Here is a 17,087-nt window from a genome sequence, read left to right on the forward strand (position 1 = left end):
CCCCTGTGTGCCACGTCCTGCTGTTCCCTGGCTGCCCTGTCCCTGTGCCATGGCTGGGCTGGAGCCCTCGCAGCGCTCTGGAGCAGAGCATCCCACATTCCCTGCCAGCCCTGCTGCCAGCTGCTCAGGAGCTCTGGGAGCAGGGACAGTGATTTGGCCACTTGCCTGTGTTTAGTTAACAGTGACAGAGTGTTTTCCTTTCTTGCTCACTGAACGTGGAAGACAAAATGAGTCCTGGTGCTCAAACTGGTGTGTGCTGTCAGTGGCAGTGCAGTGAGAGGGCTCCTGCTGCCCTGAGCTGCTGTTGGAAAGGAAAGACTCATTGGGCCTTTCCATCCCAGTCACTGGGTCCTTTGCAGGGAGCTCAGAGCTCCTCTGACTTTGAGCTTGCCCTTACATACCACTTATCTAAGAGAATTTTCTCAGCACACTTACTTGTGGCCACATTTCTCTTCACAGAGAAAAGCAAGGCACCACTTCCTAGGGATATCTTCTTGGAATCACAGTGAGAAACCTCAGAGAAAGAAGAAACAATTCTTATCTCATTTGCTGCGCCTGTGTTTGTGCAAAAGTAGAATGCAATATGGAGATTGTTTCCCCCAAGTGATGGTGTTTGGTTTCCTTGGCCTATCAGGGCCAAGTGTATGTGCAGATTGGTGGTCAGCAGAGTCACAAAATTCTAGTCAGTAGAGTTGAGTGCTTGTGCAGGTTCACTTTAGATGTAGTGTAATATAGCATAAAAAGTAATTAATTAGCCTTCTGATATCAATGGAGTTCTCCTCATCATTTCTCCCTTGATCAGGGTTTCTCTGCTGTTTTACTAACTGATATAAAATGGCACAGCAACACAATCCCGCTTCTTCCTCCGCTCATCAATGAGTGGTACCAAGAGTGGTCAACCTTAGAACACCAAAGGTGAAGATATTTTTCAGAAAGCCAAAATCCAATTCTTGTTGAGGAAAACACAGAAAAGTCTGTGATCACTACTGTGATATCATTCCAATCCAACATTGGTAAGCTTTGCGTTTAATTAGTGCCAGCAAATGGCCAACCATTCAGCTGGTACCAGCACTGGGGTTTGGGAATAGTTAGGAGCCAGGAGGTTTATCATGAGGAAGATGACTGCTTTCCAAAGAGTGCTGCTCATTATTCACATTGGGAAGGGATATCTACTGGAAATACAAATGAGCATAATGAGGATGATTGCTCGGAATAGAATAATGGTGTTAGATCAGCAGATGGGAGAATGGAGTCAGGTACGTTTATCCAAGGCACTGTAGGGAATCAATATCATATTAGTGAATGTAAATGAAGTAACACATTCTGGGGATCTCAAGTTTGACATCAAATAGGATGCAGATGGGCAGTGATTTAGTTTATCCCTCATTATGTTGTTAATTGTTGTTATTGTAGATAATTATGATGAACTTTTCCTCACTGAGTCCAGGCAGACTATTCAGAGAATTGTGGATAAACAGTAATGGTATACAAACAATTTCATATTGCTTTAAAATGGTGCTAAGTACTGTAGAAACTATGTTTTTTGGCATTCACATGATCAAAAATGACAATTTTCTGGAATTTAATTCGTTGCAGGAAAATTGTCACCAGTGCAGCATGGAAACAGCTCATTACCCACTGGGTGTCATTTCATTCTCACTGTCCAAACTCCAGGATCTGAACTCATTTCAGAACAAAGAGATGTAATTATGCACTTTTTATATTCATATTTCTGCTCAAGGAGGTTCTGAAGCATGACTTCTAGGTCTGCTCTTCTCAAAGAGAAGAGAATTTCCATAAAGTCAAGATTGCCCTGTGCCAGGACTCAGCAGCTGGAATCACATTTTTCCAAAGTGATTGGTTGTTGTTTATGTGCCATGGGAACTACAATTTCACCCACTCTGATGCTTGTGACCAGTTTTATTAGAAGCTCTCCTTGCTGGGCATTGAGAACTGTGGTAGTTGGCTCTTTGAGACCTGGAAAACATAAGGTTATTTTAATTACTAATATCATTTGCAGTGGCTTGCAATTAGGTCAACATTGACTTGCAGGATGGATTTAGGAGGAGTCTTTTTCCTGATATGCATGTGCTGCTTGTAGCCAAAATTCCTGTGAGAGAATAGCACTTTTGAACATACAAATGTGTTTTTAAAGCAAGTTGAAGGCGCCAAGTTTACCTCAGCCTAAGGGATAAATGAAGCTGTCATGAGCAAACAATTACTGTGAATTTAAATACATTATTTTCTCATGGTTGTTTGCCATCTGATTTTCAGGAAACACAGAGATTTCAAGCAGCTGAGCTGAAAAGAGCCACACAATTGAGGAAGAGCAGCTAATTCTTTTAGTGCAAGGAAGTTATTTCATCTCAAATTGTATAGGAAATAGAAATCTTCCCCAGTGAAACTTGCAAGAAAGAGATCAGGAATGTAATATACATGGGAAAATGTCAGAGAGAAAAAGTATGGATGGCATGAGGAATGAGAAGCTCGGCCCAGAGGTAACTTTGTGCTTTGATAAATCTCTCACATCACAGCTGCAGAATGACCTGAAAGGAGGCTGTGATGAGGTGGGGGATGGCCTTTTCTCCCAGGTGATTTCCAGTGTCATATCCCCACGCAAGGAGGGAACAAATGTTTGAATGTCATGAAGATGGATTTGGAGCAATGTGCTGCATCTTCATGAGCTTGATTTTACTGCTGACATGAGCAGATCCTAAACTCCTCTTCAACCACAAAACCATCAGAGTGTTATTTTGAAATGCAAAGTGGGCATTTAAAGAGAAGCTGTTGACAGGACACAGGAGACAAGCCCTCTCCTTGACCACATTTGTGTATTCCCCACATTTGTCATGCACATCTCACTAATACCTCTGTCCTGTTTATGAGACACCCAGGGACTTGATAGTTTATCTTCTGAAAACAGGTGTTTCAGCATAAACATTCAAATGAGCTAGGGAAAATCTGCAAGAAAAATCCACCTTTCACTTAGCTGAGGAATCAAAAGCTGTGGCTTATTTGTGATACGTGTTTGAAAACGAGCTGAGGTGATAGGAAAGAGAAGTACCTCAAGCATCAAATGCCATCTTATGTTGAAAAGCTGCTATGCTAACCTTAAGACTTTAGATATTCTCATTTTTAAAAAAAAATTTAGACCAACATAATTTCTGTTCTAGGTTAATCAAATATTTTCAGAGACTTGGAATGGGGTGGTAGCTCTCTGCTGAATAGCACTGGTGTTCCTGCACAGGGATGCTCAGTAATGGTACCTGTCAGGCTGAAGGTGACTTTGGGGGAAAGGAGTAGCGGAGATGGAGGTGTTTTTCTGGCAACTCATTAGGTATGAAAAGAAAGACTGTATTCTGTTCAGGATGAGAACTTTGGATAAGTCAAATCATCCTTTAATTTCAGTGTAGAGGGAGTTCACGTGTACAGGAAACTTATTTCAAGTTTCAGATAGTAAAGAAAATCAATAGAAGTAATAAAAAAGGCTGAGAGTGGATTCTGAAATTTCTTATGCTAGGGAATCTAAAACTTTGAAGAGTCAGGAATTGTGCTCAGTCTCAGTCCTTAACTATAAGGATTATGTTTGATTCCTGTGTTTGCTTCCCCAAATAATACATCCATTAATTTTAGATTTTAAAAAGCATCCAGACACCTTTTAAAGGAATTGTTCCAAGGGGAAGTCAAAGCAAAGTTCTTTTTTTTCCTTTTCTAATGTTTTTATTGATGGAAAAACAGCTTCCAAAATTTATTCATTAGTTTTGGTCCCAGAGAAGCTACATTTATCAAAAATATTAATAATTTCCCAGAAGGCATTATTGGTAGAATTTGTAGATTTGTAAGAACTAGAGCAGAAAAGACCTAAAGTGCAAAACAGTAGAAAGGGGAGGTGCAAACTGTCCTTTCTGCTGCTTTTGACAGTTCACACTTCAAAGTTCTTGGAATGTTATTGCTGAAGATTAAACATATACCTGGACCTGCTGCTTCAAAAGCATGGTAGCAATTCTAAAGGATTTTCAACCCCACAACTAGAATTATTACCACCATCTTGTTGAGCTTCTTGAAGTATTTAATGTATCTACCAGTCAATAGGTATGAGATGAAATCCAAAGTCAGTGTTTTGATGGATTCCTGAATGCTCCGTCCCCTTGGTGGAGGGATATACTTTCTCAGAGATGACCTTATGCAGCACATATGAAGAGATGAATTGCAGGTAGAAAGCTGAGGAGAATAAAGAGACACCAAAAAAACCAGTCTTACTGTAAATCAGTCAGTGCAGCTGCCATTGAAATCCTTGCAATGATGAAAGGGATGTTATTTCCATGGCTTGTTGGAAGTCAGAAAATTTTTGGTCCTCAGTCAAATGATCCTGTTGTTTTCTGGGCTTCATTGGAGAAGAATAATACCAACACAGGCACACTCTGGTTTGTCCTTGGGCTCCTATATTGGCCACATATAGGTGTCTCCTGGTGTCTCCTGACAGAATCTAAAATCCCCCTTTGCTCTGCCATGCTGCAGCCTGGCCCTGCTCAGAGGACAAGCCATGGCCATGTTTATCTTGACTCCATTTAGAAGGGTCCAAATTGCTTGGAAAGCAACAGAGTCACACTTGTGAAATGTCAAACTCTTGTATATGAACAGATTGCTTATTATATTATGCACGCTGGAGATTAGGAAGTCAAGGTCTGGATCATTTTGAAAATGAATTGAGGCATCTGTTCCTACCTCTAGAAACATTTAGCAACCTGTACCTGAGTGGGGAAATGTTTTATAGCAGCACTGGGGTCTAAATTCAGAGACATGCCCACGGCTATGGCACAACGTACCCAGAGCTCCAATGATTCTCTGATGTGCTGCCACTTATGGAGCAAGAGAACATAAACCAATGTTTATGTGCTTGCTGGAGAATTAACTGTACAGCCTTGGCATAGACTGTGCATGTAGGCATTTCATTTAGTCTGGAAACAATAAGAATGCACTCAACTGTATTCAGAAGTGTCAGCAGCTGGCAAAGCTCTTTGGGAGGGTGCTCAGTGCATTTCAGAGCAAAGCAAAGTTACATGGTCAGGATCAGTGCAGGGCCTTCCTCAGCATCTTCTCTCATCACATTTCCTGCCACTGGCCTTGTGCTTCTTTTCCCTCCCAAACATATGGCCAGCCAAAGACACTGTAAGTACCCACAAGGAAATCTGCCCCACAACTTTTCTGTACAGGCTTGTGCATATTTCATGTGGTACCTAATTGGTAAATATTTATAAGCATTTTGAATATTTGACATGATGGTTTATTTAACAATTTCATTTCAAATCTTGCATGAAATATTTCTGCTTTTTATCCCCTCCTTTCTCTCAGCTTTGTTTTCTTTCTGCAATAATTTTTACTTGGGGGAGTTTTCTGTTCATATTTACAGAATTGCCTCTCCATTTTTTTTTCCCGCTATCTCTTCTCAAAATGCTAATCTAAGCAATGCAATATTTCTCTCCTTGATATATGTGTATGCGTGATGTAGAATAAATACAAAGAGCCAAGAGCTCAAAGAAACATAAAAAGAGACTCTGTGCAATGTGCCTACAGCTTTCATTTGCACAGCAAATTTAATGCTACCCAGAAAGGTCAGATAGGTTCCTCATCTTAGTTTTTCTCATTTCACTTAACTTTTTTACTCAAACTCCATCCCTCTGACCTGAAACAGCTCTTTTCTGAAAAAATCTGGTTGGTTTTGAACAGATGTGGAGACATGACAGAGTTCATTTAGAACATAATCAACAGATAATAATAGGGTACTCAGAGAAATTGCAGTGAATGACAAGTACCATCAGCCTTTTCAAAACAGCAAAATTAGACATTTTTAACTCCACATGCACAACAGTGTTAGAAGAAGCAGGAAATTACTAATTTGGAATCCTTTTATTACATTCTAGTTTTTAAAAAATGATATTGTAACATTCTCAGGCATTATCCTGATCCTGCTCTGCTCACTGCCTCTGTTGGAAATAAAATTCTCTTCCATGTGTTATTTGAAACAGACTGGCTCTCTTGCCTACTGGGTTGTATCCCTCATCTTCCTCCCTGAGGCTTGACAGCACTCAGCCTGTCAGGATGAGGCCTCTCATCTCTCATGTGTGATCTGCAATTTTCATTACTGTAAAAATCCATCTGGTTTATGAACCTCTTAATCCTCAGACTTCCATAATGTGGCACCTGACTGGGGAGCTTGGGAAGGTTTGGGTTATTGTCATTGCCTGTGTGTGCTTCTGCTGCCCTGCCAGGAGAGCTGAGCTGGGTTTGTGTCCCCAGCCCTGAGTTTCCTGTTGTGGTACAAGTCTGACCCCACTGCCTGGCCAGGCTTGCAGCCAGGATGGTTCTCCACAAAGCTTATTTAGACAGCAGGGCCGTGAAGTGCCTGGTTTAGGGGTAGGACCCGGCTGGCAGGGCAGTGGTGAAATGAAGTGGGGACTGTCCCTTTGCACCCCAAGGCACAGTGGCCATCTGCCCCTCTGGGCTCTGGCAGAGTCAGGGGAAGCCTCAGGGCTGTGATCTTCAAAAACCTTGGTGTAACAAGAATCACAGAGAATCACAGAATGCTCTGAGTTTGAAGGGGTCCACGCAGATATCAAAGTCCAGCTCCTGGCCCTGCACAGAGTAGCCCCAAGAATCCCATCATGTTTCTGAGAGTGTTGAGCTCCTTGAGCTCCGTCAGGTTTGGTGCTGTGACCACTGCCCTGGGGAGCCTTTTCCAGTGCCCAGTCACCCTCTGGGTGAAGAATATTTTTCTAATATACAACCTAAACCTCTCCTGACACAGCTTCAGGCCATTTCCCCAAGTTCTGTGACTGCTCACCAGTGTCTGGAAGTATCTGGAAATGCATCCTTGTTTTTCTTCACCTCCTCCTCCCACCCCTGTCTAATCTTTGCCCTGGGGTGCAGCCTCCCATCCACTGTCCCAGCACTCCTTCCTGCAGGGAAAGCAGCACCTTGGATGCTTCCAAATGTGTGAAATACAGGCAAATGTGTGAAATAAACAGTGCTGGCATGAACACCAGTAGAGCTGGGATGCTGCCTGTAAATAAATCTTCTTGTCTTCCTTGGGATTTTTCCCGTGCGTCAGAACTCACAATTCAGGATTTCAGGTGCAGGTACAGAATTTCTGCTTGCGTCACCAAAGCTGTGCTTTGCAAGCCAGGATCAGGAGAGGCTTGGCTGTCAGACCTCTGTTAATCTCAGTTTTTAAGTAAAGAATAATGTGTGCTTGAGAGAAATACCTTGACATGAGGAGAGTCATTGAGCGTGTCCTCGCCATCAGGGTGATCAGGATTTTCTATGATGACTGTGAGCATTAAGGAGCCCAGAACAAAGATGACAAATGATTTTGTAAAAGGGATCATCAGAAGACACAGCAGGTTCAGTGATCTCTGACACTTGTTTTAACAGATGAGCAGTCTCCTGAGAGATGTAATCTGCCTGCCTGCCTGGGTGCAGAATTGCTGGAGGGAAAATATTTTATTTTATTTTATTTTATTTTATTTTATTTTATTTTATTTTATTTTATTTTATTTTATTTTATTTTATGTTATTTTATTTTATGTTATTTTATTTTATGTTATTTTATTTTATTCTTTCTATGGCTTGTACCTAGGATAGGATGTATGGCTGCTTGTGTCTACTTAAAAATCAGAGTAAAAACTTTGACTGAGGAAATCATCCATAGTTTCTACAAATGTACAGAACCAGTAAAAACATTAAGGCTGGAGAGTGCATATAAAGTTGGGTCTTGATAGAGTTTGCCTGCTGGGAACCTGCCATTTGCAGATGCTTTGGAAGCACTTTTCTAGTTGCTACTAAATATCTTTCCTTAAAGAAAGGAGAAGAGGGAAATAATGCAATCTAATACAAACTAGTTGCCCAGATGATGTGGAAGTGGTGATGAGTATTAAAATGTGCTGGTTAAGAGATAAGCTTGTGAACTTTGCAAATAGTACATAGAGAATGGTATTAAAGCTCAGCAGAGTTCTTACCCTTGTTTTTTTTTAAGCTGCAGGGCTAATTAGGCATCTCCCTTACCTGTGCCAGCAAGGCATTTCATTCCCACCCTACATGTGTTTTCAGATCTATCCATATTCGCTGTCCTTCACTATTTCTGTATTTATTTTGAGGCTGATGTTTTTGTTTGGCCATCTATTCTCTCACTGAAGAGGTAAGCTTTCAATTTATTGAAATTCATCTTGGTATGGGGAAGATTAAAGCATGGAATTGATTTGAGAGGAGTGCTTTGAAGCCATAAAGTAAAATCTCTTTCATTTACATTTCAGACTTTACCTCACCCTGTATTTGAAAACATTTGCTCCACAAATCCTATCTATCTCCACAAAATGCTCTTGTACTAGATTTAGATGTAAATGGACCATCAGCTTTTGCCTCAGACATAAGAACATCTTAAATCTCAGTGCTCTAGCTTGGCACATTTATGGAAGTCTTGGTGCCCCAGCTTCTGCAATGGGGCATTCACCCAGATAAAGATCTGCTGGTTGTGCTCTTTATGTCTCCTCTTAATGAAGATTTGAAGTTCTTGCTCCCCTCCATTAACAACACAATTAGAACACCTGGTCTGACTACAGCACTAAAGGACAAAGAGAGAAACTCAGATCTAAAGTTTTTTGATACATAAGAGGATGTAAACATACAAGTTTCACCTTGCATGAGGCGTTAGCAGTAAAATCCCTGCTATTCCCCAGCTGTCTTCAGCCCCTTCTCCTAAACTCAGATCAGAAATGGCTCCTTCCCCTTCCTGTGAGAATGCCCCACTTGCAGCCCTGAGGGGCTTTCTGGCTCCCTGTGATTATTATTCTGCGGTTATTCAATTATTCTGTGCTCTTCCCAGCTCTTCCATGCATGAAAAGTGAAGCTGGGACATGCACACACATTCATGGTAGAAGTAACCTCAAACCCATGACAAAGTCATTAAACAAACTGACTTTAAAAATTCATTAGCATCTCAGTTCTGAAGGGGAAAAACTGACCAAAGAAGTTAAGCCGCCTCTAATTAAGTATTTTAGACAGCGCTGTTCCAACTAATTAATGAATGTTTGTACAGTGCTTTGAGATCTTTGTGTAACAAGGAAGGCTAATATGTTGCTATGTGTAAATGATAGAATAGATAATTTAGAAAATACAGAAGCACAAAGCCAGGTTACCCTTATCACTTCATCAAAGCCAAGTTTAACTATCTTCTTCTTTTGGCTGCTGACTTAATTAGATAAGGTTCTGAATTTAATTAACTCATCAAACCTAATTTGAAAAGACCTCTCAAATCAGTTAGAGCTTGTCTTGTGCTTATTATTCCTATTTGTTGCATGGAGCCTTTAATATCACCATTTTGTTATGATATGAATGGTAGCCTTAATTGTGTTCTAATTTACAACATTTACTCGGTGGCACTCTCCTTGTTTTTTAAGTGTCAGCATGTGAAAATCGATCATAATTTAATTTAGGGCAGGGAAATTGCTCTTCTAGTCCTCTGTCAAGTCAGGTACATGTTATCTCCTCCCCCATAAGTGTAATTTGGGTTTTCAAAGTGAAATTATTTCACAGGAAATCATGTTGAGTTTCTGAAGTTCCATTTCTTGGTGAGGTGTTATGACACTTTTCATCTGGATGCTCTTTCAGGAATGTTTAACTAAATTCTAAGGTCTGAGGCTGAAGTTGGTTTTACAACTATATAATTCATTTGAACACATCTGTGTGTGTGATGCTCCAGCTTGTTGTGCCAGTCTGAAACTTCTTGAAAGTTACGAAAGAAAGGATTACTAGGAAAGAATCTAAACTAAAAAATTTGCTGTATATTTTACCCAGTTAGCAGGATCTTTTTCTTGGCCATATTTTTACATTCCTAGAGATACACCACACAGAGAGCAGACATCAACTGATTGCTTAAAATCAAAATTTCCCTAGAAATTATTTACTTGTTCTGTAAAACTTGTTCTATTATCATGCAAACTATGCTGCTGATAGAAACATTGCTAATTAAGTCTGGAGGAGTTCCTGTACTTTTGTGAAAAGCCATCAACATGCTGTGTAAATCAAATGCTTTCTTACTCTTCCAGGCAGCAGTTTTGCAGAAGTAACCTTGCTCACAATTGCTCTCTATTCCTTTTTTTCATTTGCTGTTTGCAGCCCAGTTTTCCAGCACACAGTTAAATATATTTTCTTTCTGTTTTTCCTCAGAATGACTATAGGAAGTTATCTATGCAATGCAAGGACTTTGTTGTGGGGGTGCTGGACCTGTGCAGAGACACTGAAGAGGTGGAGGCCATTCTGAATGGAGATGTGAACATCCACCTGTGCCCTGAGCACCACCGGCCGAGTCTGAGCAGGATTAAACTTGCTATTAAATACGAGGTCAAAAAGGTAAGCTCTTCCTTTGGGTCCCATATGTCTTCACATTTAATGATGCTTTCTTGATACCACCTGAAAAATAAACAAAAGATAGATTTTAGTGAGACCAGGACTGTCCCTAGAATTTTAGCAACTTGTGGCTTGATTTGTATTTTCTCACATGCTTTAATATGGAGAAGGTTATCTGCAAAGTGAAAAATAAATTTTTCTAGAAGTATTTGAAACAACTAGTCAGCCTTACAGAAGTGTGTTGTGTGAATGGAAAATGTCATTCTGGCAAATTCTAGGCCTGGGTGGTCCCAATTAATTGCTCCTACAATATGCTTTGATGGAAACTGGGCTCCTGCTACGGGACTCGAAGAGCATTCCAAATTTTTGAGCTAACATCTGGTCTCTCATTCCCCTCCCAAGCCCACCACCTGCTCCATTTTGCCTCTTGACTGTGCTGGCTGGACAAGGTCTTTTCCTGTTATGAAAGCCATTAATTAAAGAGAATCTTAAAACATATTTGAAATTAAATGCTTTCATGCAGGAGCACGTAGCATGGAGCCAAATATTCTCTCCTAGCATGTTGTGTCTCTGCTTTGTTCCATCACCAAGACCAAGCTGAACATCTCAGTTCACTCTCAGTTCAACAAGCTGGGTCAAGCTTAGTTATTGAAATTGTTGCTTTGGTAACAGGAGGCCAAACTTGCTCTAGTGCTCCTTCAGAAAATGAACTAATCTAAAAGACACAGATAGTGCCTCATCATGGAACAGTGCCCAGTGATCCATGACCTGAGAATCATCAGTCACAGAATCACAGAACATTCTGAGCTGCAAGGGACCTTGAGCCTTTTCAATGTGTGAATTCTCCTGTGCTACTTTGCTCACTTATCCTCCTAAAAATTTGTGTCATCCTTTTGCTACCAAGACCACGAGCTGGAGCTGCTGTGCTGCTCTGGGCACTTCCACCCTGGCTTACCTGGCTCCACAGGGACATTCCCCCATTTCTTACCCTGTCTGTATGTAGCTTTTCACAATGCATGAACACTGACCTAAAGCACCTGTGGGGGTCATGTACAGTGGATCTTTTAATGAATAAATATCTTCCTAGGCCCAGGAAAGCTGAGCATCCTTTGTGGATCACAGCAACTTGTTGCACACTGGTAACAACAGTTAAACTAATTGCAGGATTTCAGGATGGCTCTCAGGTCAGCACTTTTCAGCACATTCCTTTCAGCAGCTGGTGTGTGTAAGATGAGCGTTAACTGCCGACTCCAAAACAAGGCAGTTCAGTCTGTGGGAGACACAGACACACTCAGATAAATGGGTTTGGCTTTGGCAGTGACATGATAATGGACGGATGTTGGTCACACTTGCTGAACAAAGACATTGCGTTATGGTAACACAGTAATTAATTCTTTAAGAGGCAATGCACTTCAGGTGCAAGCTTTTTATTCAGTTAAGAGATATTTAGGTTTATGTGTACAAATCCTGTGCTTTGAAATCCATTTCCATTTTAAGGAAATCCTATAATAGAGAGGGGTCAGAGGGAGGGTGAAGTATTATACATATTTAATGAACAGATTCTTGGACAGATTCTGTAAATTTCAAGTCACTTTTCCAAAGCTAATGACTCATCATGACTAGATCTTGTCCAGGTCTGGGCTCCTCAGTACAAGAGAGATGTGCAGCTCCTTTGATGGGTCCAGCAGAAAACAAGGATAATTAAGGCACTGGAGAACTTTTCTTATGAGGAAAGGCTGAGGGAGCTGGTCCTGCTCACACCTGAGAGGATTCCCCATCAATGTCTGTCAGTGCCTGCAGGGAGTGCCCAGAGGATGGACCAGGCTCTGCTCAGTGCTACAACTAACAGAAGAGACATCAGACAGGAACTGATGCCCAAGAAGTTCCACCTGGATGTGAGGAAGAATTTCTTCACTGTTCATGTGACCAAGCACTGGAGGAGATCACCCAGAGAGTGTGGAGTCTGCTCACTGGGGATATTCAAGAACTATCCCAACACAATCCTGTGCCATGTGCTCTGGGATGACCCTGCCTGGGCAGGAGTTTTACACAAAACAACTTCAGGGACTTCAGAATGGTCTGACAAAGAAAAAAAAAAAAAAAAAAAAGAGGGGTTAGTGGTTATGAGTTATTTTTTCATTAAGTTCATATCCAGACTAAATATTTGCACTCGCATGGGAAATTTTGAGAAATATTTGATGTTTAAAAAATCTATTTCTACCATTAGCTTCTTAATTCCCATTTCCATATTAATACTTAGTGACTACAATAGCCTTTCTTTGATGAAAAATTGCAGAGAACCATGAAATGCATTGAAAATTATTATTTAATGTCCATTATTTTACTTTTACAGCTGCTGATGCAGCCTGTATTTCATCACATTTTCATTTCTAGAGTCTGGCAAAGATGTCAAGGACTCCCACCCTCAGATGAGCAATTGCATCTGCAGAGTTTCATCAGGCCTTTGCAAAATCTTTTAAAATCTTTCTAGCTCTTCCAAATTTCTTTGTTACTTCACTGTCCTCACACAGTGCAGTTACTGCAATTATGGTGTCTAAGGAAAATCTTGTGTTCACTCAGAGCTGAAGCCTTCTTACCTTCTTTGCTCAGTAAATCTGCAGCTGGTACCTACAGCAGGTTTTTTCTATATTAATGGAAATATCTCTGCATTTTTCCTTCTGTGTTTCCAATCAAAGTCCCCTGTTACCTCATTCATTTTCAACTTCAAAAAAGCAATTCTCTGGTCAAGTGAAAGGACATGGTTTTATTGATCCTTATCTTTTTTCCTAATTCACAAAGTTTGAGATGAACCTTGTAAAGTCATTCAAGAAAGCATCAACAATTATAGGCTCCATTTGTTGGTCTCTTTTTTTCTTTTCTTTTCTTCTGCAAAGCATCCTACTAACACATATGAGAGGATGGTGAAAAGCTTAAGGCTCTAATTCAAGGACTTTCTACAATAGAAAGATATTTGAAGAATTAAGAAACACTGCTTTTACATATTTTGCATCAAGGAGAAACCCAAAATTACAGTATTTTATAAAGTCTTTATAAAAATGGTGTATTGCTGTTATTCTTCACACTGTTTGAAAGAACTAAATAATCACTCTGTACTCCAAGATTTTTTGGAAAAAATCACTCAAATATCCTCTGACCAAGTTTTCCATTTAGATCAGCTGTCTTAATGATTCCTTGAAATTTATCAAAATGGAAACAGTTTTTCAAGAGCAAAACAACCAATTTTCAAACACTTAAGCAGTTACTGAGTCCTGGATTCTTTCCAAGAACTGAACTTTTAGCCCATGTTATGGGATTGTTGCAAATGTACCATTGTCTCCCCTGGTTTGTTTAGGGATGCTTTTAGAGATTTCTTTCTCTTCCAGCTCTGCAGGGTCTGGGGCACAGGGAGGAAGAGGGTGGGGAGCAGGAGGAGCAACCAAGCACTTTGATGATGCTGCAGCCAGACTGCCCAAGTGCTCACCTGGACACTGGAGCAGAGGCTGGGAGCTCTCACAGTGTCACCAAACTCTGGGGGGGTCCAGCTGCTCACAGAAGTGGCAAAATAAAAAGCAGCATTAAGGTGGGACAGGTGGGTTTGGTGGATTTTAACCAAAAGTGGCTCGAGTTGCTAAGTTCTGATCCCAAGGACCATGAGCTCTGTGGCCATGGATATCCTCAGCTGCTGCTCATGCAGGTTTACAACATCTGAAAGCTTACTGTGCTCTTGATTGGAAATTTTACAGTGATGGTTTTTTTCTTTTCTTGGAACATTCAAACAAATTTGTTTTCACCCAGGTGCTTGAAATGTAAGGGTAGTACACATTTTTCCTCTGTGTGAACTCATTTCTAATTAAGCCAGAATATGATTCCTGCTTTTGAGAGGCAGAGGTTCAGGGGTTGGAAGTACCCCTGGACAGCCAACGGTGAGAAAATTAAAGTTTTGATGTCTTACAACAAAACCATTCTGCTGCTGTATATCAGCTGCACAGATGCACATATTTTATGCTCTCATTTTAGTCTGTACCAATATGATCCTTTCTTGCCTCTCTTTAATGTTAGCAGGGGACTTGTGTCAACATTTACCTTTAGGTACAAAGCTGTGGCTTCTCTGTAGGTGTAAAGCTATTGCTCCTCTGTAGGAGGGGACATTCATTTCCCTTCTTTCCCAGTGGCAAAATTATCATTGCTCTTTTCTTTTAATTGCAAATGTTGAGTGCCCACCTCTGTCTTCTCAGCAGCTCTGTCCATAACCACCACAAATCCAGAGCACCTTTCTCTTTCACGAGTTTTAATTGAATTAACAGTAAGACACACAAATTGGGTTGGGGAAAAAAAATAAGAATTAAACAGAACACCAGATGGCTGTGTAAATCTTATTTAAGAGAGAGCTGGAACAGGAACTTTTTTCATAACTATATTATTAATAATTAACATATGGAGGATGCTCTGAGCAGAATACTCACGGCTGCATTAGATTATAACTTTTCACTGTGTTGGTCACATGGTTCAGATACTTGAGGGCATGAGGAGTCCCAGCTCTCATTAACTGCTGCAGCAGCCTGGATGGGAGCAGGAGAAGGCCAGGAGAGCCAGCCCTGCCTGTGCTGAAGGGCTTTGCCCCCAAAATGTGCAGTATCAGACACCACCCCACTGGAGCATCCTCGGGAAGGTTACCTGGGACAGCCTGGGTTTTGCCCAAGAAACACAGGAAAGTAAGGTGGGAACAGAGGGCAGGAGAGATCCAGAAGTGACCAGAAGTTCTGGCAGCAGGGGAGCAAGGAGGGTCTGTGCCACATGCCATGGTGAGTGAGATCTCTCTGCTCTCAGTTATCCTGCAGGATTCTGGGCACTGCCACACCTGCACACCAGCCTGAACACCCATGGAAAACTACGTTTGGGCAACCCAGATGAATGATTCACATCCACAACTTCAGTTTAGGAATTTCTCACAGGACAAACATTGACCTTTCCATGCTCCAGTGACACAGATATGGCTTTGAACAGGACAGGGTTATGGTTTACCATCTGAGGAGAAGCCTCAAGGAAAGAACCTCTCAATCAAAAGGGCTTTCAGAAAGTTGTCTTTTTACTTGTTTCTGGTATTGTTTCTGCAATCCCTCATTAATTTTTTCCCCAAATTTAGTTTCAAGAATATGTGACTGAGGTCTTGTGAAGTCATTGATGGCCTGGACAGTGGTGGTGGGAAGAAGAGTATCTCTTGCTTCTGTCAGGGGAGAGCGAGTGAATGTAAAATATACTGTAAAATATAATTTAATATCAGTGGAAGCACTGTGGTCATTCTGGACTCTCAAGCTTATCCATGTAATTTTTCTTTTTACATTTTTAATTGCATGTTGCAGATGTTTTGACAGAGATTGGAAAGGGAAGGAGTTACTTCCCCACAAAATGCATTTCTATATCTGAGTATTTCATTAGCAAGGTTCCTTCCTCCCACTAAAATCTGTGACTCTGATAATTTCCTTTTTCCCAGATGTTTTAATTTCTTTTCTTTTCCTTGACGAATCTCATTTTGTTATTTCCTGCACATACATCCATCCTCTTAAGGTTTCAATGAATCATTTCTCCATCCTGAATATTGTCTGCAATATTCCCAGTTCACTGTAATATGCAGACTTAATTATTTTCATTTGCAAAGTGTCACAGAGTCTTGTCCATCAAGATACAGACAAGTGAGCACAAGAACACATCAAAATCATTGTATGGATGTACATCACTGATGAAAGGGCTTTAAATTACCTTTATTAATAATTAATAATAAAATTCCCATGGAAAAGGGCAATTAATATGGTTTGCTACAAACCTGACCTTAGTTGACTCCAATTTTGACTTTGCCTAAATCCCCATAGACAATGTTTTAAATCTCTCCTTCTGTGCCCTCTGTGACTTTTTTTAGACACCAAAGGGACATTGTTGTTTGGTAGTTTTTTATTGTGGCATGTTTTCAGATGAATAATTCAATGCTAAAGATTTTCAAGTGGTTTTGATTTTGCACAGATATGAAAATCCTGGAATGTTAAAGGCTGGGACTTGCAATTCAGTCTCTTGTTTTCAGATAAATAATTCAGTGATAAGTTTTATTCATATATGTAAAAAGAGGAGAAATCAGACAGTAACAATAAATCTCTTCAGAAAACATGCAGCCCACTAGAAGAAGAAACTGAGGTTTTCCACAGAGCCAGCCACCTTATTCCCTACCCTAGAGGAGAATGCTGAGCCCAAAAAAGCTCAATCTTTATCTCAGAAAAGTCAAATTATAAAAAAACTTAAAGGCAAAGCAAGGTTTAAACTAAACCAATCAATGCATTTGTGTAAACACTACATTTTCTAGTTAAACACATCACACAGATCAGACTTGCCTTTTCATTTCATATGGTCTAAAATTAACAGGAGAACAACACAAGTCCCTTCCAGTATTATCATTAATTTTGCCTTTCCAGTCAGTGCTGAAGAGCAATAATGTCAATGGGCAAAGATATTGGATTTCAATAAAACTGAGGAATGTGTGAGTATCCTGGTTTTTGGTGTATTTGCCCTCTACCAAGTGGACCTAATAACAAAGATATTTTGGTTCAGAAGGAATCAATGTGAAAAGTTTTGTAAAGGTGCAGTTTATTACTAAAACTCTTCTAAATACTCGTGGGTTTATGCCCTAAATGTAACTCAGA

At 40.5% G+C, this 17,087-nt stretch overlaps 1 protein-coding gene across 8 annotated transcripts in view; it reads left to right on the forward strand.

Moving 5' to 3' along the window:
- TRPC7 (transient receptor potential cation channel subfamily C member 7) overlaps positions 1–17,087 on the forward strand; it is a 71,928-nt gene that overhangs the window by 17,602 nt on the left and 37,239 nt on the right. For all 8 annotated transcript variants that reach the window (XM_064725152.1, XM_064725154.1, XM_064725156.1 and 5 more), the window contains exon 3: positions 10,222–10,404. In XM_064725152.1, the coding sequence (XP_064581222.1) occupies positions 10,222–10,404 (183 nt within the window). The remainder of the gene's footprint in view (positions 1–10,221; positions 10,405–17,087) is intronic.

The sequence above is a fragment of the Zonotrichia leucophrys genome, chromosome 13 (assembly GCF_028769735.1).
Source record: "Zonotrichia leucophrys gambelii isolate GWCS_2022_RI chromosome 13, RI_Zleu_2.0, whole genome shotgun sequence".
NCBI lineage: Eukaryota > Metazoa > Chordata > Aves > Passeriformes > Passerellidae > Zonotrichia > Zonotrichia leucophrys.